The sequence below is a fragment of the Lathamus discolor genome, chromosome 3 (genome assembly GCF_037157495.1).
Source record: "Lathamus discolor isolate bLatDis1 chromosome 3, bLatDis1.hap1, whole genome shotgun sequence".
Lineage (NCBI taxonomy): Eukaryota > Metazoa > Chordata > Aves > Psittaciformes > Psittacidae > Lathamus > Lathamus discolor.
In genome coordinates, this window is record NC_088886.1 from 13,803,107 (window position 1) to 13,830,601 (window position 27,495).

A 27,495-nucleotide genomic window follows, 5' to 3' on the forward strand; every position below is an offset into this window, starting at 1 on the left:
CTGGAAGGCCACCTTTTTAAACAGTCTTTACCTCCCAGTTTATTGTATTCTTGTTACAAAGTAGCAGTTTGAGGATAACCCTTTGCCCCTTTTTAGTTCTCATGCTGAGCAGCAGATACAGTTTCATACTTATCTTACTTATATCTGTATTGGTGGCATAATTCAGTTATATGATTTGTCATGCATTTTCATTTTCATGAAAGCCTGTTTTACTCTCCTGATTCCATTAGGTCAGCCGTTCACTGATCAGGAACCTCCTTGTTCCATTTTATTGTGTAACTTTTAAACATGACCTGACAAGCTAGAAAAAGTTCAATGCACTAACTCCCTGTCATGTAAAATATACACAGACATTAATGACCAGCTCTGACTTGAAACACAGTGGCACAAGAACACTTGTTCTATAGCAACTTGGAAATAGCATGGAAGGGTTGCACCAAGGTATAGCTCTCTTCCCGTAGCAAAATTCCCTGACCCCAAGGTTGAAAAGCACACCTGTGCTAACGAGGACTTAAAATTGATTATGTCTTGCAAAAGACTGAAAGGGAAGAATCAAAAATGCTCTAATAATAGCTCATTTATGGCAAGTGGAAGTACAGTCCTGGCAGCCAAGAATAGTATAGAAGCTGCTGTGAGTACTCTGTATGAAGCAGCAGTGGAAAAGAGGATTTAAACAGTGGACTTAGATATAAGGAAGAAGTTTTTTACTGTTAGGGTGGTGAGGCACTGGAATGGGTTGCCCAGGGAAGTTGTGAATGCTCCATCCCTGGCGGTGTTCAAGGCCAGGTTGGACAGAGCTTTGGGTGACATGGTTTAGCATGAGGTGTCCCTGCCCATGGCAGGGAGATTGGAACTAGATGATCTTAACATTTTTCCCCATCTACAAAATGTGCAGATAATGAAACCCCAGTTATTTGGGAAAACTGCTGGCAGAGAATTATGTAAAGTGCACTGAGATATTTGCTGTAAAATATGCCATGTACATGTAGAACATAGTTGTCATGTAGTGAGTATGAAGATGTCTACAGCTAATTTTGAAGTATGTATGTCTTTGCAGCCTTTAAAAATGCACTGCAAGAGCTGTGCATTGGTAACCAGCTCTGGACACCTTCTGGGAAGTAAACAAGGTGACAGAATCGACGAGACAGAGTGTGTAATACGAATGAATGATGCACCTACTCGAGGTTATGGAAAAGATGTGGGAAACAAAACGAGCCTTCGAGTCATTGCACACTCCAGTATTCAGAGGATTTTGCGAAATCGCAACGAACTCTTAAATATGAGCCACGGTGCTGTGTTTATCTTCTGGGGTCCTAGCAGCTACATGAGGAGAGATGGTAAAGGCTTGGTGTATAACAACCTGCAGCTGATGAATCAGATACTTCCTCAATTAAAAGCATATATGATTTCTCGCCACAAGATGCTTCAATTTGATGACCTTTTTAAACAGGAAACTGGGAAAGACAGGTGAGAACTTATGTGGATACATTTGGGGGATATTTATACAGTAGTAAAATAACATAGTTTATACCAATTTCAGATCTGCTCAGAGGGACCATCACACCCATTAAATCCTCTGCCTCATGAGTTGTAATATAATGTGACATGCCAAATAACATCACTTGTAACATAAGTAAAAAATATGCATCAAAATAATTTGTATAGAATATTGCCTCATCAACTTTGAATACCAGAATCTGGATGTACTGTTTACACAGCCAAGGAGGCAGGAGCTGTTTTAAGTCTCACTTTGGGGTAATATACCTGAAAGTTTTTTTTTTTAACGATTCTGAAAAATCAGAAGGGATAGGTTATGTTTTCTTATAGAGGAAATGTCACCATTCAGTGAATTATAATAGCTGTTTATTGAATTTAAGCATTCTTGGAACATTGCAGCTGTAAAGCTTCTTGTAAAACAAATAAACATTAGTTATACATTAGGTGCTTCAAAACAGTTCATCTTATACTTCCAACTGGGAAAAGGAAAGTTATTACAATAGTTACATCTTTACGAGACTGTTTATGACTTGTAGGCAGATCTTCAAATCAAAGTTTAGTAAGTGACCCACTGCAGGACTTGAGCATTTTCACATATAATGTCTGAAAATGGACATTTAAACCAAAGACTTCCTAGCAAGAAATAAATTTATTTTTAATGAACTCCTATTTTTTACTTATTAAATATGCTGCTGTAAAAGTGGAACAGGGTCCCCACCACTTAGGTACAAATGAAGAGGTAGGTTTATTGTGCAGTAATTCATAGTGAGATTTTCTAGCTTCACAAATACTATACATACACACCAAAGTGTGTGGCAGGGAGGACTCAAGAGCACAGACTGTGTTTTCTGGGCTGCACAACAAAGGCAGAACCAGTGTTAAAGGAAGCTTTTGTATCCTCTTAGCTGACGGTGACTGTATCTTTGCTTGGCATTTTGCTGCTTTTGTCATACCCCCTCAGTTTGCTTGCAGAGCTCTGTTCGGTTATAGTGGATCATACTATGCATCTAAGTTCTTGACTGACTCACAATAACTTGGTCAGTTTCTTACCATTAAAGGTCCTTTTCTCTTTGTCTTCAAAGCCGTGCTTGTGGGTCTCTGCCAGAGACTGCCTCTGTCAGAACGAGAAGGAGGGATACTAAGGGGAGATACCCTGCCAGTTCTGATGTATTACAGTCTTTCCCAGGTTTGTTCATCTAAAGTACAGTGAAGCAAGAAGGTGAATTAAGCATTTGAACCCTTCAAGAACAGTGCAAAGGATTATCTATTTGTATGCCCGCTGTTTGCAAAGGCATGTAAGTTAACAGAGTTGTAGTCGCACTGTACCATGGCCCACCATCAGTCCTAAGGGTCAGATCCTTTACACAAGGAGTGCACACTGCCACCTCCTTTCCTGGATTACTCTTCCAGTATAAGATCACTTGCAGTTCCCAGTTTTGAGGAACAAGTTACCTCCTCTGCTTCAGTCTGGTCAGTTCTGCCAGGGAGAGCCACAGTCCTATTCCTTTCCTGATATTTGCTGTGCAAGCTCATCTTTCTGGTTCTGTATCACCCATCTGGAGCAAGAGGCCTATAGCTGTGCATGTGATGAAAGCATTTCTGTTTCTGCACAGGCACCAGGCTCAGTCTTGGTTTCTGAAACAGTCTCAAGGCATTTGAGACATTAATGACATTTGAGACATTAATGACATTATAACCAGTTTATAGCGGACTCAGTCATGGGCACCCTATACTCCCAGTGTGAATCAAGGGCATGTGAACACTAGCAAAATTCAGCTGCATGAACAGGTCCTGTTGCTTTTAAGAAATCACAGGCTCTGCTGTATACAAACTGCTCCTTTAGAGGGCACATACAGCATACTTGAAGGACTAAGAAGATTAAAACAGGAGATGAAAATAAATGAATAGGCAGTACAGCAAAAGAGAGGGAAGATGAAAAGAAACACGGGTAGGAAGGAATTAGGGGAGAAAATTTATGTAGCTGTGGGGGCAGGAGCAGAGCATTGTACAGCCCAGAACACTGCTTGCTGTTCCCTGTGAGGTTTCTGCTGAGCTCTTGACATTAGTGCCTGCAAAAAACAAAGGAGGGAGAGAGAAGCCTGATTACAAGGTTGCAATGATCAAACCATTCATTTCTGTCTTGAGAATGATGAGAATAAAGGTAATTGGATGTATTGTGCTTTTCATAAAAAACCCACCTGATTTTGAAATGAAGGGAAACCTTCAGAAAACACTGCCACTTAAATTGTTTGGTGAATGACAAAGGCTGCAGAGCAATATACTTGGTATTATAAAGTACCTGTACTTCAAAATAACTTTATAATTGAATAAGGGTACATTAAGAAAATATGATTCAGAACCAATATTACAGTAATTAGATAAAGGAAGCATAAATGAAATAACTGCAGGAAGAGTATTTCCGTAGAGATTATAAATGAGATTTTGGTGGAGCAGAAAGGCCTTTAATTGTAATTTAGTGTGCACTACAGAATTATCAGCACAGTGTGTTAGTTCAGGATATAAAAGAATATCTGATAATTTCCCCTAATAAGCACATGACAGTTCTTCATATTCTTCCATTACAGCTGAGTAGGTATAAAAACAGTATTCTTTTGTTGGACTGTTGTTCAGATCTTCAATGAAAAGGCAAGACACGGTAACCCTGTCTGTGTTGCTGTCCTACAGACATGGTATTTAAAGAGGCTAGAGTGATACTTGAGTAAGTTTTAAATTTTATTTCATTGCTTAGCTTTTAAGCTAGTTTATTTAAATTCAGTTTTTCTCCTATTTATTTAAAACATTAAATTACAAAGTACGTGTGTGTAAGCAAAAAGAAAACTGACCCGGCAGGCAGCCTAGCTGGGTTGCTGGACCTGTGTAAAGCACAGCCACTTCGGTCATGGTCTAGATATAATTGCTCCCTTGGTTTTGGAATGTAAAGTCTTAGACAGCTAAAACAGTGGCATTGTGCACATTACTCCAAAGTACTCTTAGCCTGACCGTGTTCCTGATTTACCTAGCAATTCACAGGCTCAGGAACTCTCCAGTGGCAGGAAAGCAATTTTTTTTTTAGGCTTTTTCCTATCTCTCCCTTTCCTAATAATTTTGAGCCAAAAATTATTTACTGGTTTCACTGTATTGTTTCAGTGCCTGAAGGCCTCTGCTGAGCTTATGACCCAGCCATGACAATGTGACAAATTGCACCACCACCCCCAAGCTTAAGTGCAAATTCAGAAAATAAATAAGCCTCCATAATTGGAACTAATGAGATGCTTAAATCATGTTATTCTCCAAATGCTAGCTTAGCCTGAAAGCCTATATGTCAGGAGCAATAAAAATCTACATTTCAGGTGTTCACACACTGTCAAGATGCCCAACAAAGGACAGGACAAACTACATAGGCTCTCAAGCATCCTTCAGACACTTTTTGTTAAAGAGTTCCCATATGTTTAGAAGTGCCTTTTAAGCAGCAGGTATTGATATTACCACTTGGGGTTTTTTTCTTTATAATAGTGTAACTCACCGAGGAAACTGGGAACCTTCATATAAGGCATTCCTTAATCTGACAGTGCTCAAAACATCTCCCTCCTGCTGCCCTTAAGTGACCTACTTGGAACCAACTTGTTCAGCATTAGCTTAGGAAGCTGCTTTCCTACCAAATTACTCGTTAGCGATCACTGGCACTTGCTCACAGTAGCTGTTGTGGCTTCAAGTCACTGTTTCCAGGATTGTGGTGCATTCTGCTGTCACTGTAAAAGACGGCCCTGGGCTGAGGTCAAGACCTGGGATTCCTGGGTGACTGCTCTGATGAGAGTTCTTTGCTATGCTTTTTTGGGGGGACTCACAAAACTTCACAGGTGTCAGGCAGATATAGGTGTAGTAGAATGGGGTTAGTGTACATTCCACATTAGTACAATGTGATACAGCACACAAGCCATCCATAAGCCTGCGCTTGCTCTCATGGTACCTCAGTTTTAGCAAGAGATGAAAGGACAGCCAATCACTGTGACAGGCTGCCATCAGGAATCTGAGGCCTTTCTGGCTCACAGATGACACCAGCTTGAACTTCTTCCTGCAGGACTTCTTTAGCTGAGGGGGGAGCCATTAGGGAGGCCAGTTGTCTCCTTTAGCAACATTTGAAGAGAGACTTTGAGTGAACTTGTTTTTTCTGGAGCAAATACCCAACTTTATGTGCCTCCATTTCTAAGAGACGTGCCCAACTCGGTCCTTTAGGGCTGCCCCTAAACATGCCTTTACAACACCTTTAAGACATGCTTCTCTCTGGCATTGCCTTGACCCTCCTGTTACAAGACTGCCAACATTCCCCCAGCATAGAGACAGCGCATGAAGTTAACATAGGACCAGGACTTTCGGTGTACGTGCCATGCAACCAGTAACCATTACAGTACCCAGCTCTTGCACACTAAACAGCAACAACTGGCAAATGCTAGGAAGACCAAACATTACTGTTGCCATTTTGCAGATCAGAACCTGTGCTACAGCAAAGTTTAAGCACAGCTTCTAAATCTCTTTCATCTGTGAGCAGTTACATGGAGATCTCTCCTATTTTTGCATAAATAATTCTGGGATCAGTTGTGCTTCTTTTAAAGATTTCTCCCATCTTGCAGAGAAGGCCAGGAAAGGAGCTGCCTTAGAGGGCTCCCTTGCAGCACTGTCACTCATATTCAGAGGGCCCACCAGGCAGGGAGGGAACTCTGGGCAGGTTCACTCCCAAGCTGGCTAAGGGACAGGCATAGCAGCTAACTAAGAGTTTCCTGCCAGCGGTCACAGTGAGGTTCTGGGAGCTTCTAGAAACCAAATCATGGACAGGGTAAGAGGAAAGAGGGTTAGACCAAGCACTTGAGGCTCAGTCTCACTCCAGCAGACACACTCCTCTGCATGCTGTGGGAGGCAGCATTTTAAGCAGCCCTCTTTTACCCCTTATGATGCATCTTCCTGAGCACTTATTATGTAAGTGATTATAGATGTGTATACATTACTAGCAGAAGATTATAAATATAGCACATGGAGATTCAGTCACTTACAATAAACTTAACAAAAGGTCAGCTAAATATTAACATTGCTGTGCCCAAAATTAATTACAGCAAGGACAGTTTCTGCATAGATTAGCCTGCTGACAGAAGACACTAGCAAAAGCTTTAAAAGGTGCACAAGCAAAGTAGTCTTGGTTGCCCAATTTTCATAACCTTTCACAAGAATAAAATAAAATGCCCAGAAATTGCTTCAGATATATCACGAATTATTTGTCAGCCTAGAAACTTAATTATGTTTTTGCTTTCAGGAAGATATCCAACACTTGGCTTAGCACGGGCTGGTTCACAATGTCTATCGCATTAGAGCTCTGTGACAGGATAAATGTTTATGGCATGGTGCCACCGGATTTCTGCAGGTAGGAATTATTTTGGAACCATTATTAGCCAACAAGGTTGAACGCTACAGATAAATATCTGAATCTTTTAATTTTTTTTCTCTGCAGCATCTTTAGCCCTCTTAAAGCAATTAATTAACACGTCCAAAGATCTGATTCTGAAGACAACAAACAGCATTTAATTATGTTACATAAAATATTTAAAAATGTTGTTTGTAGTGTGGGAGAGTTAATCCATCTTGCTGGTTTCGTTTAGTCTCTGAATATTTATCAGCTAAAAGTAATGCAATAATTGGCATGAAATTAGTCTGAAAAAAAGTAGAACTGGAAAACATTACTTTTGTTTTTAAAGTTTCCCCCCAGCTAATAGTGGAACAGAGATCTCACAGTGACTAGTTTCTAAATAGAACTTTCTATGCAGCTCAATTAAAATTGTTGTATCTGTCACATAAATCCCAGTCTTCCAGTCAACTAGCTTCCTAGATAATCCCCCCCCAAAAAAAATCAAAACCAAAAACCAAACAGGATTTGGACCTACACAGAATAGATGATCAGTCCTGTAATCACCCATTTGGGGCATTCAGGGCATGGGCTGCAAGTGGCAGAAGCAGCAGCACACAAATTCTGCCAGTGGAAGCTGAGCTTAAATCACTACACCCTTTCACAACGTTTATGAACTAACAGCTTGGGTACATTTTATGGATATGTTGTGCCTTCAGACATATTTGCCACTTAGATGCAAGGTGCCGGTTAAGGTTTCCTGCTATGGATCAGTGATACAGGGAAACAGTCTTCAGGATTTCAGCTACGGGACCAAAATCACATTTAGCCACATGATGCAAAGTACTGATCTAGTATAAATTCATACAGATTTGTTTTACATCAACAGTCTTTATACTGACTTAACTATCACCTGTCCATCTATTCCTAGGCCTGGCACTGGGCTTTCAGAAAAATGTACTTGTGTTCCCACACCTCGTCCTGATCCCATCTGCACTGTTCGGTGACCAGTGATGCACACAGAGCTGGTACTGGCAGCCTGGAACAATGGCATCAGTGCAGTGCTTTGTCAACTGCTCATGAATCCTTTTCACTAAGAAGTACTTGTTTGAATTTTCTGTTTCAAATAGAGTGATCTCACTGAGGTCTGGTCCATTGACTAATTCAAGATGCTTTCCAGGGGCAAGGGGAGCAAGGCTGCAGTGGCAGGTTAGCTCATCTGTCAGAGAACAGGACTGCTTTGACTTCCTTCTGAGCACTGAAAGGATCATTCAGGAATCTGCATTTGTCCTGGGCACATAGCAGAAATCCCTGAAGAAATTACGCAATCAAATGTCAACACTAAATACCACTTTGTGATAATTTCTACAAATTATAACAGAACCCTAATGATAAATGCTGTGATGTACTGCCAGATTTCGTTATAAATTCTCCAAGGAAAATAACAAAGCAGATCAGATATTCCAGACAACATAAATACCTTCCACAGCACAGCATTTCAGTTCTCCTGTCACTGCAGTTGGCCAAGATACACTTCTTCAGTTTCTGTAAGTGGCTGGTCTGTTTTACTCCAGAAGTATTCCAGTGGCACATGGAAGTAATTCCTGAATAAGCTGATGATCTGAAAATGCAGAAGACCGCAATTCACTGCAAAGTTCAATACTAACTTTTCAGGTAAAGTTAGAGACCATATGAAAGGCTTTCATAAAGCTGATACATTTTATTTTTATTACATTTTATATTAGTATACATCCTAAAATAAAATGGATATAATACTAAATTATAACACAAAAAAGGCTGTACTCAATCCTACCACTGATAGCTGTAATAATGCTTACAGCCTGCATAAAATAATCCTAACATAAAGGTACACTCACCCTTTTTACAAAAGGGAAAAGGTCATTTCTTAATGAAAAGAATATAAAGTATCTTTACTTCAGGTTTATTTGTCATGTGATGAAGGGGGAAACTGCAGTTGCTGAAGAAGCTATCCATGAAGATCTACAAAAGGAATCTCTTCCCATAAATACAGTTAACCTTCTTAGTTTGCTCTTCAGCCACTCATTAGGAAGTTAAACAGTGCTTCCTTTCAAAGAAGTAAGACAACAAAATAGTAGAAAGACAGAAATGTTGTGCAATTTTAAGCCACATTTCCTGGTTTTCAGTCAGACAAAATACAAACCTATCATGAAAAAGAACAAAACAAAAACCAAACGAACCCCCGAACAACAAACCCCACCCTATTTCTCATGTGTGTGCACAAGATGGTATATGTACTTGAGTTGCTGTGCAACAGAAGAATCACCTAGATTAAAATAAACCCAAACCTCTTTTCTCTATTCAGAGTTAGTATCTCCAAATTTAAACTGCAGCAGTACCCATTATTTTTTAAGTATTAATTTGTGGAGTAAGTAATGAGTGTGGGTGATCACTGTCATGGAACTCCATTAGTATCACATCTGTAACGTGAAGGACATCTCAAAGGTACCGTGAATATCATACTGTTGATTCTGCTACACATTATTAGCTTAAGATCATTAACGAAATTGAATCCCACCCGTGCAGGGAAATTAGCCTGGTGAAGGAGTCTGGAGTACAGACTAAAAGATTTGTCACTATTAATTGCAACAACGTTTTTTAGGTTCATTTCTATTTACTTTCACTGGACATTGATTTTTATAGCTGAACTGGAATTGGTGACTTGATTATTATAAATTTTTAGTACTTTACAGCAAAGCTATATGTTTCTTTGGATCCCTTTATTTTGCTACAGATTTATGCTGTCGTAAGGGTTAATGGCTTTAATACTGCTCTCATGCTGTTAAATACATCTGACTTGTACATTTTAGAGTAAGATGAAACCCTGTGCTTCCTTGTACATTGCAAATATTTTGGAGAGCATGTGCACCTCTCACAAGGAAGACAAGCCACCCTGATGTATTTTTCCAGTGCTCAGTCCTAGCCTTTGCTGGAGCAAACTAACACCACAGAGAGGAACCATTTCCCTCTTCGAGCTCCCTTTAGGAGCCTGCTGTATGCACAGCACTCCCTTCTAAACTGGGATATGGAGGATTTTCCTCTTGCCTCCCTATGAAAGCAGTAGATGGTGGTGCACAGATTGCACCACCATTCCTGAAGGCACTTCAGTGCTGCTGCTCTTCTTTGTGGTGGCTCTGCAGCATCGGCAGTATGCGGGAAGGACACAGACAAGCCTTAATGCAGCTTGTAGTAACTCCAACACTAGAGTATCTGTAGCAGCAAGAGGCTGATTCCTTGCAGGTATCTCTGGCTACTCATGCACACAAGGAAGACTTGAAGTATTAGTGAGAAAAGCACTCTTTAACCCCCCTCCTCTTCATGGGCCTTTTTGAACTACCAGAAACTTAAAGCTTAATTGTAAGCCTTATTTTAACTAATATGAATAATTTTTGCTCCAATTATGGAACCAGATCATTTTCCTGTAAGAATCCTCATTTGACTGCCAGGCCATTTCCCATCTGTGATAATGTGCCTGAAAATTGGCATTTGAAATCCTTTAATTTATTCCTTTGGGTACAGCTTTTAAATCTAGTGTTTTCTTACCTCCCCCTCTCCTCTTTCAATTGCTTTAAATCAAATGCAGAGAAGCAGTTGTTGCTAGTTTACGCTTCCTGGGGCTTAATGGAAGAAGGGGTGCTCACAGGACTGTAAACTGTGTGGGAGACAGTCATGCCCTTTCATCCATATGCCTGAATCTGACTTCATTACCTTAATAACAAAATGCATTATTGGTTTGGCAAACAGGACTCTTCCAGAGCTCAGAGAAATGGGATCCTAGGAATAGAAGGCAAAAAAATATCCAGGAAAGCTTCACAGTCCTGGCATAGCACCTTGCCCATCACTCAACATATTAGTGACCCTTTATTCACCCTTCAAAATACAAATTATTTTACAAAGTGTACATATAGCTTCAGTGGGTTGATTCATAATATCTCTTCATCTGTAAAAGAAGATGTTGACCAAAATGTGATACGGGATGCCCTTGTTTTTCTGCCTTGTTTCTTATGAGGCAAACACTGTTTGCTGTATTTTCAGCTTTCACTGTGGGTGGATACCATCTGTGGGAAAATGTGCACTGAAGTGGCAAACAGTAGAAGACTGACACTGGTTACAAGTGCTTAGGCGGTTGCTGTGCTGGCAGGCTGTTAGGCAGGAACTACAGCGTATTTTACAGAGGAACTTTCCTAGATTTGCCCAGCTGTGACATTAATATGCATGCAAAGTCTGACAAAATACTGATTAATGTCCAGTATCAGTCAGTGATAAAACAGCATCTGTTTTAACGTTAATAAATGAGGTGGCAAGCAATTTCCGTATAGAAATTACTCATGCATTTCATTTGCTGGTGACACAAGCTAATTGCAAAGTTAGAAGATAACACAGTACAGTTAATTTGGGTTATGGTGTAGCTACTCAAGCCAGAGTTCAAATGCAAGCCTTACTAGCGTGCAATCTAGTGGAATCCAGAACTCCCATGAAAGAAGAAAGAGTTCATACAAAACATCCTAAGTAAGCTGCCTTTCAGAGTTCCTAAATGCAAAATACGACATTTGGAATTTAGCCTCAAAGCATCGGTCAGCCGAAGAGTAGACTTGGAGAGCTACTCTAAAGCTACCAGCATTTTCATTTTTGCATTGAATTCACATCCAGTTCAGCCAGCAGACCTGCATGCAAGCCTTGACAGCACCCATCAGGGGATGCCTGAATCCCACAGGATGCCCAAACCATGTTCCTTTGCCTCTCTCCTACCAGGCCCTGTGCAGCAGTTGGCTCTGGATTGTTTCTGATTGGCCATTGCACAAAACCCAGTGACCCATTATACGGCCTGGAGCTAAGGGCTTAAGACACTCCGGTACTACCTTCAGAGCCTTTGATGCAATGTGGAATCCCTGTCTTCAAAAGGGAACCCATTGCTAAAATATCCACTGGTAGAATACTGGTAATATAAGAGAGAAAGCATTTCCTGATAGGCTTCAAAATGTTTCTTCAAAGAGGCAACAGAACAGTGCAACCCTAGGTAAATACTAAGTTACCAGAGTGCCGGAGAAGCAAGAGGATCACTATCAAGCCTTTTTTCCTTCCTCTATTTCATCCACCAGCACCCTGTACCGCTATACTCTGGGTTTTGTATGGAGGAAAAAAAAAATGACCGGACTTTCCATCCATTGCTAATTTCAGTTATAGCAAAGGAAGAGGGAAGAGACACAGAGCAACTGATTTTCTGCAAACCCAACTCAGGCCTTCATAACAAAAAGGGTTGGGATGAGGACACAGACGGAGGAGGGATCCTGGCCAAATCTACTGCAGTGCTGGGCTTTTTCCCACTGTGACTGCATTTTTTCAAAGTCTGATTTCAATTTTACTAATCCTAACATTAAAGCAGGTCATTTACCCAGAGCAACACAGGTTTACCCTCAGGAACACAAGAATAAAATCCAGCTTCAGTGCAGAGAGAAAGAGCAGTCTAAATGAGAGGCAGAGGCCTATGCATTTAGTACATTAAAATGTGTCCTGGTACACTTAACAGCAACCATAAAAAATAATTCATTTAAGAGATTATAATAAGAGGTCCAATTTATCAAAAAAGTCTGTAAAAATTAATTGCAGATTGAGATATAATAGTTGTAGCTTTTAAAAAAGTACTAGATTAGGGTTATTTTTTACATTACAAATACGTTTTCTGTAGGTGAGGTATTGAAGGATTTCTTTTCACTCTTATGTATTCCAGTGGGAATATATATATAGTAAATTTAGAATCCATCTTATTCTAGAAATGTAATTTTATTGTTATTCTGTATGATTGATCACTGTGTTGTGCTACCGGGAAGCTAGATTGATTGAATTAAAACATTCATCTATGGTACAAATGGAAAGCAGCAGCAGTATTGTACATTACCACTGCATATACTATATGGATAATGGTAAAATAAGAAAAATTAGAGAATTGTGTAGGTGACAGAATTACACAGTAAAAATAATGACCAGGACAAAATACTGACAGGTTGTAGATGTGTTCAATTGAAAGTGAGCTTAAATATTACCTCTTCAAAATGAAAATAATCATCTCTATATTAGTGCTGACAGCCCAGAATCTGCATGAGATTTCTTGCTCTGTACTAGGGTCCTGTTTAGCTCAGGCTTTAACACAGAACAGTTCCAAGACTTCACTAAATGGTAATATTTGGATTTATTTTTCTGCCAGTAAAAAATAGTTTGTTGATAGAAGCTGTGGAGATCGGTACAGTGGGGTTAATTCTGTCTGAGACATCTCTCCTTGAATTTATGGTAGAGGGTTGTATGAGTCCTTGTCAGCCCCAAATGCCTGTGCCCAAAGTAAAAACATAATGGGTACAGTTTAACAGAGAGAGTAAAACAGAAGGAGAATGAATCACTGCTTTATTTTAATACAGATGTGCCTTTTACAGAACATAACATCAAAACATTGAGGTTAGAACTGCTAAAATGAACTTCATCCTAAATATGTAATTGGTCTTCAGCAGATCCTGTGTGTCACCACAGGAGTACACATTTCCTGCTGGTTAATGCCAGTGGGCTCACAGTGTCAGAAGGATACTATGGCAGAACAGTTTTAATTTTTAGCTTAGATACATGAAAGTTGCTGTTGTAAAATCAGAAAGAACTCATTTGTGCATCAGATGTATGATTATAAAACCAGCAACAGCAGATTCTATCACTGACCTAGCATTGCATATGCACTCAGCAACGTGCCCTCAGAACCTCGTGTACTATGCTGGGAATGCTCTGAGCTGATGTGACACAGATAACCACTTCCCTCTATCTCTCTCTTCCCCTTCTTCCCCAGCCCAGTAAACACCTCTGCAAGGCTTTTTACAAATCACAATCTAGATATAAATCTCTTTTAAGCACTTAGCCTCAAATTTCAGAGTAACACAGCCCTGCAGCACTCTCCCTTGGTTTTGAGCTGCTGCTGTCCTTTCTGTAACTGGGAGAAGGTAATTAAAGGAGAGCAATAGAAAGAACAAAGAAAACACCTCTGCTGTATTCTGATGTATTAAATATGCAAAACCAATGCAGCCACCTAGAAATTTGGTTTAACTGGGAGAAAAAGTGGATTTAAGCCCATCAGTTTATTAAAGATAGCATCTTTTCAATCAGTGAAAAAGAACATCTCGGTCTTCCATCTATTTTCTTTCTTCCACAGGGATCCTAATCATCTTTCAGTACCTTATCATTATTATGAACCTCTGGGACCTGACGAATGCACAATGTACATGTCACACGAGCGGGGACGGAAGGGCAGCCATCACCGTTTCATCACAGAGAAACGAGTGTTTGAGAACTGGGCACGGACATTCAATATTCACTTTTTCCAACCAGACTGGAAGCCAGAACCACTCACTGTAAACCACCCTGAGATTAAACCGGTGGTCTGAGGGGCGAATGCATAAGACCACAATCACAGTCACCTTCTCTATCAGCCTCTGGGGTGTGTGACCTTCTAGAACGGCAAGGCAACCTCTGGGAGAAGGGTGCCGGGATTTGCAATTGATCACTGCAACAACAGTCAGGAAGTTATGATGAAGAAGCAGAGCATACCAAGAGTACTTTCTGTCGAGCTGTGTGTTAATCCCATACATAGCCTTTTTTGGCCATCTGACTTCCTGTATGTGTATGTGATTTGTGGTAAACAACTTGAGCATCATTACAGATGGTTACATCATTATGTTTTTTTAAAGTACAATGCCACTGAATTTTCATAGTGAAAACTTAACAGTATTTATTTAAAGGAGGTTTTTATGCAACCTAGGCCAGTATTTTTCTAATTCACAGGTGGCTGTTTTATCTTTCAAATCCAAAATTAATATTGCTGATGGTTTGAAAGGCCTAGCTTTTTATTTATAAAATTTGTTTGAAAAATACAATTCTATATAGCATGTAATTAATATCTGATCTGCAAATGTTGCATTTCTTTTAAAAAACTGGGGCTCTATTCCAGCCTAAAGCCTTTAACAGCAAGAATGGTCCCATGTGCTAGCTAACTCTACATACTGACGTCCTATGTTAGTAAGAAAACGGTAGTGAAAATTCTGTTTGATATTAATGTGCATTTGCTGCTGTGCTGTCAAGCTGCTGTTTTTTTAATTAGGGGTGGGAGGAAGGAGGGCAAAATTTATCCAAAAAGATCACTGGTTTTAGCAGCGTGCTTTTCAGTGAGGGCTAAGGCTGGAGGGGTTGTGTTCTTTTTTGCCTCTTGTAGCACTGCAAGAGGCTGAGGAAGCAACCCTCCTGAGGGAACAGACTACAAAACAGAAAACACCACGACCAAGTCTGTGAAATCAAGACGTTAAACTACCAGGTTCTACAATACCAGCCACACTAGCAAAACCAAAACATTACAGCACTGCAGCTGCAAACATCCTGGCATTCCAATGGTTCCAAGATCTCCACTGACCTCCGAGATCCCGGATTGTGTTCACAATGGGATGTGAAAAGAATGTCAAGAGTACAAAACTGTCCCCTTGAAAAAAGTAAAGTTACACTTGGCAGTTTCTTCATGAAGTACTTGTGCATGGCCAGCCACAGGATGGACAATGCGAGTGCTGTAAGTGGAGCCTCACAGTGTGAATTACTGGGTTACATTACTTCTTGTGAATAAAGAAGATTTCAGTTACGCTATTATTTTTCCTTTTGCCTCAAAAACATTAAATCTCTAATTTCTTCAAAGTAATCAGTAGGAGTTAACTGTTGCATGAAATGTGATACCTCAGGTGACAAAAAGTGTCTCTCATTAGACAACTACTAAAGCTAGAACAAAAATACTACCTTGAAATGTCTAAATCCAAGAAGCTGAACCTTAGAGGTGATATGTAGAACTGGGACCAAACTCACTATCATTTAAACCCACTTATAACCCATGGTCTTCCCAAAACTGGACAGCAGTAGCTGCAGCTACCCTACAGATAACCCCGATTCTCTGGGGACAAAGTGAACTGCCCTGTCAGGGGCAAAAAGTGCTACCCCTGTAACACTGCCTGGAGCGGAAAGGCAGGCCTGCAAAAGCCACTCTCCTTGCTGCAGCCCTCCACACTATCAAAGAGCAAGAAACTAAACCTTATTTTGCCTTAAAAGCTGTCTTTTGGTGTTCTTCCTGGTACACCCCTCTCGGCATACAAACTGAGCACAAAGCTCTACTATTGCCAATTGCTTGTAACCTGGCTCTTGGCAGCTGGTGTTTAACTCTCTCTCTTACACTGATGTTTTATTCCTTCCACTTGATTTCACAACATTCTACAAAAGACAGAATGGATTTTGAACTAATGGTAAGTTGAACATCCCTTTCAGCATGCGTACTGGGGCATGCAACCAGCATATATTGCTCAAACTGATGAACTCTGTCAAACTGATTACAGATCATTTCTAATGTGACTGCAAAGAGATCATACAAATCATAGCAGGTCCTCTGATGCCACTATCCTTTTGTTATTAGTAATGTAATAATAAAACGACCTTGCCAATCTAAAATAGAGCTCTTATTTTTCCATTAATGAAGGGCCACAGGATGTGTATGCTAAATGTTTTGTTACATTATTTTTAAAACAAAATCATTTTAATATAGATTACACTGATCTACTTTCAGTATTCAGTAAAAACATGGGGGCTTGCCAGGCTCCTTTGTGCTCCACATGCTTGTTTCCTGTCTGAAACACTGGTCAATAGCAAGTAGAGCAGATGAAGAATGAAGAAGGTGAAGAAGAAACATGGGATAAACTGACAATAAATATCCTAACTTCTAATAGAGCAACCCTAAGGATGGTAAATATTCCTTCTTCAGTTTCTGTTAATAACAACTGTGTTCTTGTTACCCATACACACATCCAGTCTTTTAAGTAAAACAACCCCAAAACTCACTTCAGCCTTGACCTGGCAACCTCCTTAAGTCTCAGCAAGTTCCCCCTTCTAATTGCAAGAAGTATAAAAGAGTATTTTGTAAAAGTAAGTCACGACGTGTATATAAAACACTCTGCAAAATGAATCTGATGAAGCAAAGGAGACAGCAAGTTTTAAATAGGATTGATCACACAGATTTATATGGAATATAAATAGCTTTTAAAGTGCTGCAATTTTAATTTACAAATTACTGATGTATTTTTCTGTAAAAGCACAATTTTTGAACCACAGTGTATACTGCTACATTTCAGCCTGAACTAAGGTTTTATAGCCTAGTTATAAACTAAACAGATTTGTGACAGAAAATGCTGCCAGACCAGAGATAAGCAGTACAAACTCAGCACTGCTGCCATTCCCTGGCCTATGCTGTCATCTTATACTCTTCACTATAATTTGATCGATTCATGATCTTCATCACACATCATTTCACATGTTAAAAACTGTTGCAAAACGGTGTTTACAGACATCAGCAATTTCAAGATCTATGTTACTTTAGTTCTGAACTCTCTGCGTACCTTATACTTTTATGCTTGACTTCACCAGAGTAGCTCTTTTTTGTCTCCAAGCAATGCTGTGATATGTACAACTAGAACCGAGAATGATAAACAAAGTACCTCTGCAGCTAAGAACAAAAAAGTCCAACCACTGCTGTCTTGTTATTTTGGCACAATGGTTGCAATATGCTCAGCTACCAGCATCATGGTACACAGCAAAACCATGATTCACTTTGAGAGAACCTTCCACCCAAAGTGTTAGAGCACCTCAAAAAGACAAGTTAATAATACAGTTTATTCCTGAGTAAGGAAGCCAAGGAAAGGGGAGATTGTGAAACTTGCAAAGACCAAGTTACAGCCTTAGAACGAGATTTTGGAGAGATTCGTACCTGCTGACAAGCTACCCCTGGCTCTAGCCAATAGAATACATGCTGGCAATTTCACCTATTGCATATACATACGTGTGAGCAGGAGTGAAAACGGATCAAATTTTGCAGGAGGTGCTTACCTGGGTCTTGCCCTGCAGCACTTCTCAGGCAAACTTCAGAGCAAATTAAGTGATTTTTACCTGAAATAGCTCTAACGAGGCAAAGACACAATCATCTAAAAACAGCAGGAGAAAAACATTGTGGGGGCGTGATGAGGAATATCTAATGAGTAAGGAATAAAATATGGTTTGTGTGTCGATCCCTATTCCCCTGGAATATGAAGACCAAAGTCTGTCTGGAGCTGGAGTGAAAAGCTGTGGCACAGGAACAATGCCTGTCCTGCAGAAACTCCACTGTTCTACAGATCGACCACAAGTGCCATATAAACTCCTTGAAAAATTCTGGTAATCACCTCTGACTAATGAAAGTTTATTTGATGCAAGGAGATGCAATTCTTAGCTCAAAAAAACCAGCTTTGGGATAAAAAAAAAACCAAACCCCACAAAACCAACAACTGAAAAGCTAAACAAAAACCCCATAAAGAGTTAAACAATGAAAGAACACTTCTAAATCATCAAAACATAGTGCAGAGGAGAAAAAAACCTCACAGGTATCAGTACTTCAACTTTCCTGGTACCCCAGTTAATACTCATCACTTCCAAGTTTCCAGCTGCCTACTGCAAAAGCACACCCTGCCCATCACATGTATAAGATTTTATAAGGAGAGAAGAGAGGAAAAATATTTAAGGACAATCCTTTAAAAAATAAAAAAAGGCAATACAAAAGGGTGAGAGTCTTAAAGTTGTGAGAAATTTCTCTGTACTGAAGCAGAAAAGTATAAAACTCAAAGGATGTTTTGTAAAATGGTTGTAAAATGGCTTTGCTTATGCTAAATACCACTAAAACCATTTGATTGTTAAATGTTTTCTACGCTGAAAATCACAACAAAGCCCAAAATGTCAAATGAAACCCTTTTACCACTGTGTGGATGGAGTTTCAATATCACAGAGGAGACAAAGACAGTGACTTTTATGACAGCTGCCTGTAGAACAGGCTCCATGGCAAACGCAGACATGCAGAAACAGGCCATTAAACCAGCATCTCCTTCCCATCTGTGGGAGGAGGGCACTCAGTGCTCACAGGACACGCTCGTGCACTGCCAGCAGAAAAGGGAGACACTTCTTCATATTGTCTGCTGCTGAACACCAGATCAAGCCAGAGAAACCACTCAGCAGATGATCAACTTACAGTGTTCCTTGTTCACTGTGGAGTGCTTTGACTGGGAGTTGTCAGGAAGAAAGACAAGACAGGAAGCGACACAAGACAAGAAATGCAGACAAACAGATGGAAAACTGTAACGAAGACCAGAATTAGCAGTCATAAAGAAGATACACTGGCTAAGATGTAATGCAGCTTTGGTAATAAAAGCCATGCCCTGCAAATCTACTTAGATTTCTTCAAGTTCTCTCAAGCAAGTGGACAAGAAGATCCACTTGGAGTTCCACAGCTACTTTTGCAAGGTCTCTTACAAGACTTCCAAAGAAATGAGAGTACCATGGGATAAAAGAGGAGATCCTCACCTATGCCAACCCATCTGAACATCTGAAATAAGGCTAAGAGACATCATCAGCTTACGGTGACATGCAGAATTCCATCGGAAATTGTCACAATACATTTTCTCTGCTTTTCTGTACTCTTCCCTTGACATCTACCACAGGTCACTTGTAGACACACAGGATACAGGAGCTATACCCTACATAAAACAGATACATAAAATACACGGGGGACAAAATATGTACAATGAACATCAGCTCACACACTACAGCCCAGTTACAGCCCTGCCACGCTCAATGTGCAAGGCAGCCACAAGATCTACCAACATTCCCATTTTACTGAAAGCAGTGTCAAAGCATCCCCCTCAGAGAGCAAGACTGTAACCCTTCCCCCAGCCAAGGAAGGTCATCATAGTAACTTGGTTTCTCAGAACAAGTTTAACTCCAGTAGGAGATGCCCAGTGACACCTGATCCTTCACACAACCCAGACAGCTGTTAAGATAACAGCAGCTTTTAGGACACCAGATACTTCCTGATGTATAGGGAGGACACAGGAAATAAAGCACATTTAGCAAGGTATAAGGTTTTAGTACTTTGCTGACATCACTTTGGCTATCAGATCAGCTGGAGCCTGTCAGGGTGCAGACATATAGCATGATGCAAGTCTGTTAACAGCAAACTGAAGGAAATTCTGAAGGGAACCATTTGGTGTGGTTTAAGGCAAGAGCTCAGGTTAGGTTTATGTTTTAACAAAAAAGGCAAAATAAGTGAGCAAGTTCTCCCCACTGCATCCTTGCTGTAACCAGGCTGCACACAAAGCCAAAATGGAAAGAGGTTACTGGTATTCAGTGGGACTATTTGTTTGTGTTGGACAAAACTGGAATACTTTCCATACAGTGTTATTTTTAATATGCCTCTACATCTGTAGTCAAGCATTGCATGAAACACTAAAAAGCTACCTCATCACTCAGCTGCAAATGAGATTGCAAGAGATGGAATAACTATACAAAAATGAGCAACAAAAGCATGGGCAGAAAACCTATACAAACAAGAAGATTTCAAGGGTAGGGACAAATGCAGGGAAGGGGACATAAAAGATTTGTACAGAACACAAATACACATTGCAGTGATAACACTGATGTCCATTTGTCATTCCATTTGCACTATAAAGACTGAGGGGGGTAAGGGGACCCTAAAATCATCACAATCTGAGTCATGATATTTTGAGCCACAAACTTAACCTGCACAGGAAAACCAGTACAGAAAAATTAACTTAACAAAAACCAAACAGCTCTAATTCTTAGTGACACTTTTCACTGGTAAATATCAAAGCATTTGACGAAGGAAATAAGCACCATTGTAGTGAAACAGGATATAAGGACAAAGCCTAAGCTTTAAATGCTCACTGCACGCAAAACCAGTGGATCAAGTCATGCATTTAATGCATGACAGCATGCTTCCAGTCAGTCCTGGGGCAGGCAAGAAAGGAAATGTAATTGCTATTTCAAATTAGTCAACAGTGACATAGGAACTAGCATGACATACCATGAATCACCCAAATAAACCAGAGCCCAGTGGCCTGGTCTCTGCAGAGCTGTCGCCAGAGCGATGTAGTGGTCAGCAGTGTAAAAAAAACTGCTTCAAAAGAAATAGCAACTAAGCTGGAGCTTTGCCAGCACTGCTGTGACACTTGAAATAGTCTGCTCTTGCTATAGCTTATTCTGGTCAACGGATTGCTCTAAGTGATGCCACCGAAGTAACTTCCACTGATACACTTCACATCTTTATTCAGCCAGCTGCACAGAGCAGCAAATGTGGCTCAGTTTTGGACAAGGCTTCATTGTTCTTTGGGCATATACCTTAAAGGAAAAAAAAAAGTTCTTAATATCTGCGTGGGGAAGAAGACATGGCACAAACATTAACAGACGTACGTCTTCATAAACTTTGAACCAAAACCTTAAACGCTATCAATTTAATCACTAAATCAGGCAGAAATCCTCATTAAGGGAGAAAAAGTAACTAATTTGAAAGAGCTTGCAAGTGAAATTAGTGCTATGAAATGCTGATTTCAGTGTTAGCCTGCCTATACAAGTTTCCATCATAAAGCACCCACACTTCCAAGATGCGTTTCCACACACCGTATTATTTTTAAAAGCTCACAGAAAGAGGAAAAGCAGAAAGAACAGCAGAGTACACAAAGCAGAGAATATTTTCCAAGAGAAATACATTTCTCTTGTGGGTTTTTGTTTTGGGTTTAAATTTGCCTTTCACAACTTTAAAAAAGCAAAACTTATTATGCTCATTATTGTACAGAAGTGTTGAAGTGAATGCTGAAAAGTTTCTGTGGCACATGCAATCAATTTGTAGAATACTGGAAAGAAACTTCTGCAGGACAGCCACTGCAACTAAGCCACAACTTTCCACTCCATCAGCACCGCCTCAATTCAGTCTTCATATTCCAGCAGAATAGAGCTCGATGGTTGAGAAGACACTTTCATTATACACACTGCTATTTTCTGTAGCTCATCACTTAATGGAGAGATTAGACTCTTGGGTGAAATATTTTATGCCTGTCCTCAGTCCAAAGGTGGATTAGCCTGAAGCATGGTAAAATTCTACCAGGTCACACAGTGCTATGTAACAGACACAGAGCTGGAAGGTCTGTACACAGGCACACTGAGTTTCCTGCTACGCCCGATCTTTACCCCCAGATTGTACCATATACAAAGGTTGCCTTGTCTCCAAATGCCACGATCTCCGTGAAACGCACCATTCCCACTTCACAAACTGCACCATTCCCACTTCCTGAACTGCCTTCCACTTCACCTGTTCTTATGAAGTCCAAACAACCCTGAACTTACAGAAGCTCTTCACTGCACAACACAATAAAGCACTGGATCAAATCTAATTACCAGCAACTGGCAGCATCTCATTTCCCCATCTATACTGAAGGAGTAATTAGGTCAGGTTTTGGAAATCTTTAGACCAGAAACTTCTGTTAATTCCTTCCCTCTAAGTATCCATCAGAGAAGAAGCTCCTGAACTTCACAACAACCCCTGAATGCTACGCTGCAGTATCGGGATTGCCAGGGTTGCAGACTTCACTTGTCTGCCTCAGAGCGTCAGTCCTTCAAACCTCTCTTACAGGAATACAGCACAACCCCTCCCTGTCCTTGCCACTTTGCAAATCCTCTCCATCCATGATAAATTCACAGCTGAATCTGGTCTTTCCTCCTTCACAAATCACTGATTTAGTACTATGTCAACTCAGCCCTGCTTTACCATGCAGCGATGTCCATCTGAAGGCACATAAGTCCACGAGATCCATTCATATCCAGTACATTTTGTGCATGCGGTACCAGGGAATGGAAATCCCTGACTGCTGAAACATAAGAAGGAAACAGGCTCAATTTGCAGACACCCTACAATGGAATTGAAACCAGATTATATTTGCTTTTCTGTAACCAACAACGGAGACCAGCTTTGGGGGCAAAAAACAACCGACAAACAAAAACCCACAAACTCTCAGAGTCCCCTCTCTGGAAGAGGTGTGCTATCACTAATGATATTTATAAAGAGGCTTTTGAACAGCCCATGTTCTTTTCTTACACTGAGATGACAGCATTTCATGGTGACAGCCACACAGACACAAAAAGATTCTGCTGGCATAGACCAACAAAATGCTGTCTGCTCATGGCTCTGGCTTCTCTCTCCACTGGTTTTGTGGAAATCTCACTGTTGAGCCTGTTACAAAAGTGTAGCTTAGAGTCATACATTTGTGTAACCGTTTGGGCATGGTCATACATTTGTCATTCAGAACAGCATCCTCAAATGTATACAGCATTTCACAGAGTTCAGAAATCAAATGCAGACATGACAGAATGTGTATGTGAATACCACCCTACTGTTAACTTACCATTTCTTCAGTTCAAAAATAGTAACACCTTTCAATATGTGATCCTGAAAAAGCTGAAATGAAATGAAACAACTTACATGCTTATCATCCACGAGTATTCTAAACAATATCTATGACACTTGCTGCAAGACCTGTCAATGCAGTTACATGGTATTATGGTGCAGACATGAATGTACGAAATCTTGCGAGCCCAGACACGCTTAGTTCACAAACCTGTCTATGGAGACTCATAAAATGCTGACATCTCACTTTGCTCTAGAAGTTTCTATCCAAAGAAACATCAAGAAACTGCCATCTGGCTTGTTTGCCAGATTCCATTACAATGATCATCTATGTGCAATGGAGGAAGCATCTCTATTGCATAAGCACATTGTCTGGCCTGCAAAACACAAATGGTTTGTGAGAATGACCTGGCTGGTTCCTGGAGCCCAGATCCCAAACTGAGTTTGAAGGGCTTTCAGGGAAAATTAAAAGATTACGAGGTTTAAATAAATAAAGAAATAATTGTACAAAACACATTTATAGACAATTCTGTGACATGTCTATACTTGCTTTCAGGCTATAACTATTCAAGGAATAAAAGTTAGCACAGTATGGAAAATACCGTCTCATAAGTCTATCACAGGCAACTTTATGGTGATTCTGAGAACGATCTATTTAAGCTCCCCACTCTGTGCATAGAAAAACATTGAAACTGCCTGAAGCACAGTTTGCTGCATTCCAGTCAAACTGTTGTTCTCACTTCAATTTAATCACCTTCACAGGCACACTTACTGAGTGCTTCTATTCATAAATTGCATTTTAATAACCCACCTAATTGCCTCCTTCTCCCACAGCAAATAAGCTTTTAAGAAGACAGCATCTTTGGCATCCACTGCTACTTGCAAAATTCAGCTGAGTTCTGTAGATGTTTCTATCTACTGCTTCCTGCAAAAGGTGGCTGAAAGAGGGAAAGAGAAAAATTGAAAGGCCTGAGGAGCCTGAAAAGTGTAATTGCAACCAAAGCAAGGCACAAAGCTCTATCAGCTTCACTTTAACCACTTCTTAAAGTGTGACAAAACTTGCCTATAGAATAAATATTTGATTAAAAAATATTCATTACAATTGAAAAAGAGTATCATAGGCTGGATTAAAAAATGAAAGCTAAGCAAATCCTCTCAGAAATTCTGTAGGATTCATTTCTGTACTGGGTCTACACATTTCTATAGTGTCTATCTGCATTTCTATACAGTCTGTCTACAACAGATCTTAGTCGACTGCTGCATTAGAAATAGCTGGAGGGAGGGGGAGGAATGTGTTACGAATTCAGAAAAGTCACCATTGCATCAGGTTTTGGATAGAAAGTCATTGCTTATGAAAGGTGCTATCCACAAAAACAACCCCAAACCCCATACATTGTGTAGAGATCCAAGCTCCAACACTTGGAATGCTGCTCAGGCCCATCCATCACTTCCAGCAACTAGAGCTTTCATCTTTCACAGGAAGCTGCATTGCTGTTGGCAGGGGGTACCTGTGCAACAGTTATATAAAAACTGCTCATCAGCAAACTGGGAAGAAGCCTCTAATACTACTTAGCACAGAATATCAGTTTGCAGAGCTATAAGGATAGTGGTGTAGAAAATCTTTTGGTTTAAATGCAAATTAATTCCTATTCCTGATCGTTAGTATGAGCTACTGAAAACAATTGCTGCTGTTCACCAAGAAGCACAACGGTGTAGCAGGTAAGTGTTTACATCCTGACACAGATCATTTTGTACTTTTGTCCTCTCCAAGCCTAGATGGTGTATGGAGGAAAAAAAAATAAGGTTTTAGTACTCAAGAGCTGTACTGCACTGCTGTTTTCATTGTTCTCTGGGAATCAGCCCTTGGATGCAGCTGGGAGCCTCCACGGCTGCCTCCTCTGCACCCCCCACAGTGAGCACCTACACAGCTCTGACAAGTTTGCTACCCCTGACCCGAGGACATGATGCCACAACAAACCTGAAAAAGAAGAAAAAAGGACAACAAAAATGTTTATGCTCTCAGATTTGCCTGTTCTGTGCAACATGAAAATGCTCAACACCATATTCTAAGAGAAACATATTGGCTCTAATATTATGTGTGATTATAAATATTTCCTAATAACTTTTAGAGAGCTGTATCTAGCATTTACACTATGTATGCATCATGTAAGCTTTATTATGATTAAGCTAGAGAACAGGTTCCAAAAGCATACTGCAAAAGCGATCCTTGCTGGCAGACTTGTTTCTATACATGCACAATTTGCCCTTCTCTTCACTAATATCAGTATATTATACAGACAAAACCCTTTCAGCATACATTCATCAGTAAAAACCCAAGAAGAACAAATCAGTATGCCAAAACAGGATTTACAAAACCAAGGTGATGAAGCTCGTTTTCCAAGAGCTTAGAAAAACAGAACAATTTATAACATTTTTCATTCTGATGCCAGAGTCGATTTTCTTCTTCTCTGCAAAAATCCAATGCACTGAAGATCCTGAAATTATCCAAGTCCATACTGTATGCAGTGAAAAATACTACACCTGTGAAGGGTTCCTCGTGGACATGGTGAAGTCAGTTTCACTTTCTTGGAGCATGTTTTGAAGTTAATTCAGTGAGCTCATCGTATATTTTTGTTTCACTTTCACCAAGTCATAGAATTCTAGACTCAAAACTGCCTCAGGTGAGAGGCCTGACCTAAAGGTTGTATTTAACAGGGAAGAAGAAAGAATAAGGAAAAAAAATCCATATTTTCTAGGGTATGTTTATTTTTGTGAAGAAAGCTTTCAATACATCATGCCAAAGCCTGCAAAATGGCTTGACATTGATAAAATGACACCTTAAATAATACTCTGTGCAACGCCTAGTTCTTTAGTGGTAGGTTGACTACTTCTAAGATTTACTTTGATATACGGGGGAGAAAATTTGCCCATTTACAATTCACAGCCTCAGAAATTCTGTTACTTGGTTTAGGTCCGTCCTCCTTTTTAAGTTTATCCAGAAAGAAAAATTGATCAGAAAAGCATTAAAATATGTTTAAAACAAGACAACATAAAATGGTATCTCTGACCAGTAACCAGTAACATTAAAATCATTTGGTAGACTCTTTGCAGAAGAAAGTGCAGAAGACACGACTCCAAATAAACTTTCAGAAGCAATATCTCAACACTGTTTTTCACTCCAGCCATAACACACATACAGAGAACTCAGGTGACACCAATGAATCCAACATAGCAGTCAATGCAATCATCTTGTTTGCATGAATTCAGAAGACGTGTTTCATGTGCTTGATTCCATACGTTTTGAAGAAAACTATGATGATCAGTGCCCAGAGTCCTAAAATAAATCCTCCAGGAGGATGCCAATCCTTTTGTTTTGGTTTCTGAAAAAAGAAAAAACAAACGAGAAGAGAAAAACAAAGAATTCATACTCAGTTTTCACATCAAACAGACAGCGTCTTGATCAAGTACAAATAAAAAATGCCCTTGCAGTAGAGAAAATACCAGTAAGCTGTATATCTTCCTGAAGTAGAGACATCTTTCTTCTTGATGTGGTGGCAAAGCTGGGCAGGAGGTGAGCTGCCACATAAGGAGGGAGGTTAAATACCACAAAAAGACGACCAGAACTATGCCTGAGACACCACTTTGACAGCGCACTTTGATCAGTACTGTGGGGCGTGTTCAAACTTATTTGTTTGGACTGAGTTTCTTGTATCTGGCCTCATGTTAATACAAGAAAAAAATGCCGTATGAAAACCAGTTCCCACAAGTGAAAATGTGACAGAGAAAAGAGAGTGCTGTTTTTCCAATACCTAGAATATTTTTTCTGCTCCTTTTGTACTCAGAATTATATGAAAAAACCAGATATCTAACCACATGAGAAGCTAAGATTCGTTACTGCAGGAATACAATAAAACAAAACAGGATTGTTTTTAATGTCAATCACATTTCCCAGGGGCCTCATTGAGACTAACTGCCTTTTCTTAACGTAGAAATATATTCCTCAGTTCAAATACCTGTCCCTTCAACAATTTTTTCATCTTCAGTAAAAAACAATACACTGCAATTTGTTAGGGCCTTTCTATATCACACTTAGCAGTAAGACAAGATAAAACTTGCCTGTCCTCTTCCTCCTCTTTAAAGAGATTCTCAGATACTCCATATCCAGTGAGAAATGCATTGCAGAAGGTAAGAGCTGCTATGTGCCCCAGGATCTGTCCCTGGGGCTAAGAATAAGGTGCAGCTACAT

General features: G+C 40.0%; 2 protein-coding genes across 4 annotated transcripts in view; one reads left to right on the forward strand and one right to left on the reverse strand.

The window, feature by feature from the left end:
- The window catches only part of ST6GALNAC5 (ST6 N-acetylgalactosaminide alpha-2,6-sialyltransferase 5), a 73,017-nt gene extending 58,010 nt beyond the window's left edge, over positions 1–15,007 (forward strand). The window contains exons 3-5 of the mRNA XM_065673608.1: positions 1,058–1,467; positions 6,800–6,907; positions 14,109–15,007. Coding sequence (XP_065529680.1) covers positions 1,058–1,467; positions 6,800–6,907; positions 14,109–14,340 — 750 coding nt within the window. The 3' untranslated portion in view covers positions 14,341–15,007. The remainder of the gene's footprint in view (positions 1–1,057; positions 1,468–6,799; positions 6,908–14,108) is intronic.
- PIGK (phosphatidylinositol glycan anchor biosynthesis class K) overlaps positions 1,926–27,495 on the reverse strand; it is a 95,480-nt gene continuing 69,910 nt past the window's right edge. For 2 of the 3 annotated variants that reach the window (XM_065673607.1, XM_065673603.1), the window contains one exon: positions 25,406–26,629. In XM_065673607.1, coding sequence (XP_065529679.1) covers positions 26,454–26,629 — 176 coding nt within the window. In that variant the 3' untranslated portion in view covers positions 25,406–26,453. Of the gene's footprint in view, positions 3,567–8,366; positions 8,508–25,405; positions 26,630–27,495 lie in introns of those variants that run through there. The other variant, XM_065673604.1, reaches the window with a different exon arrangement.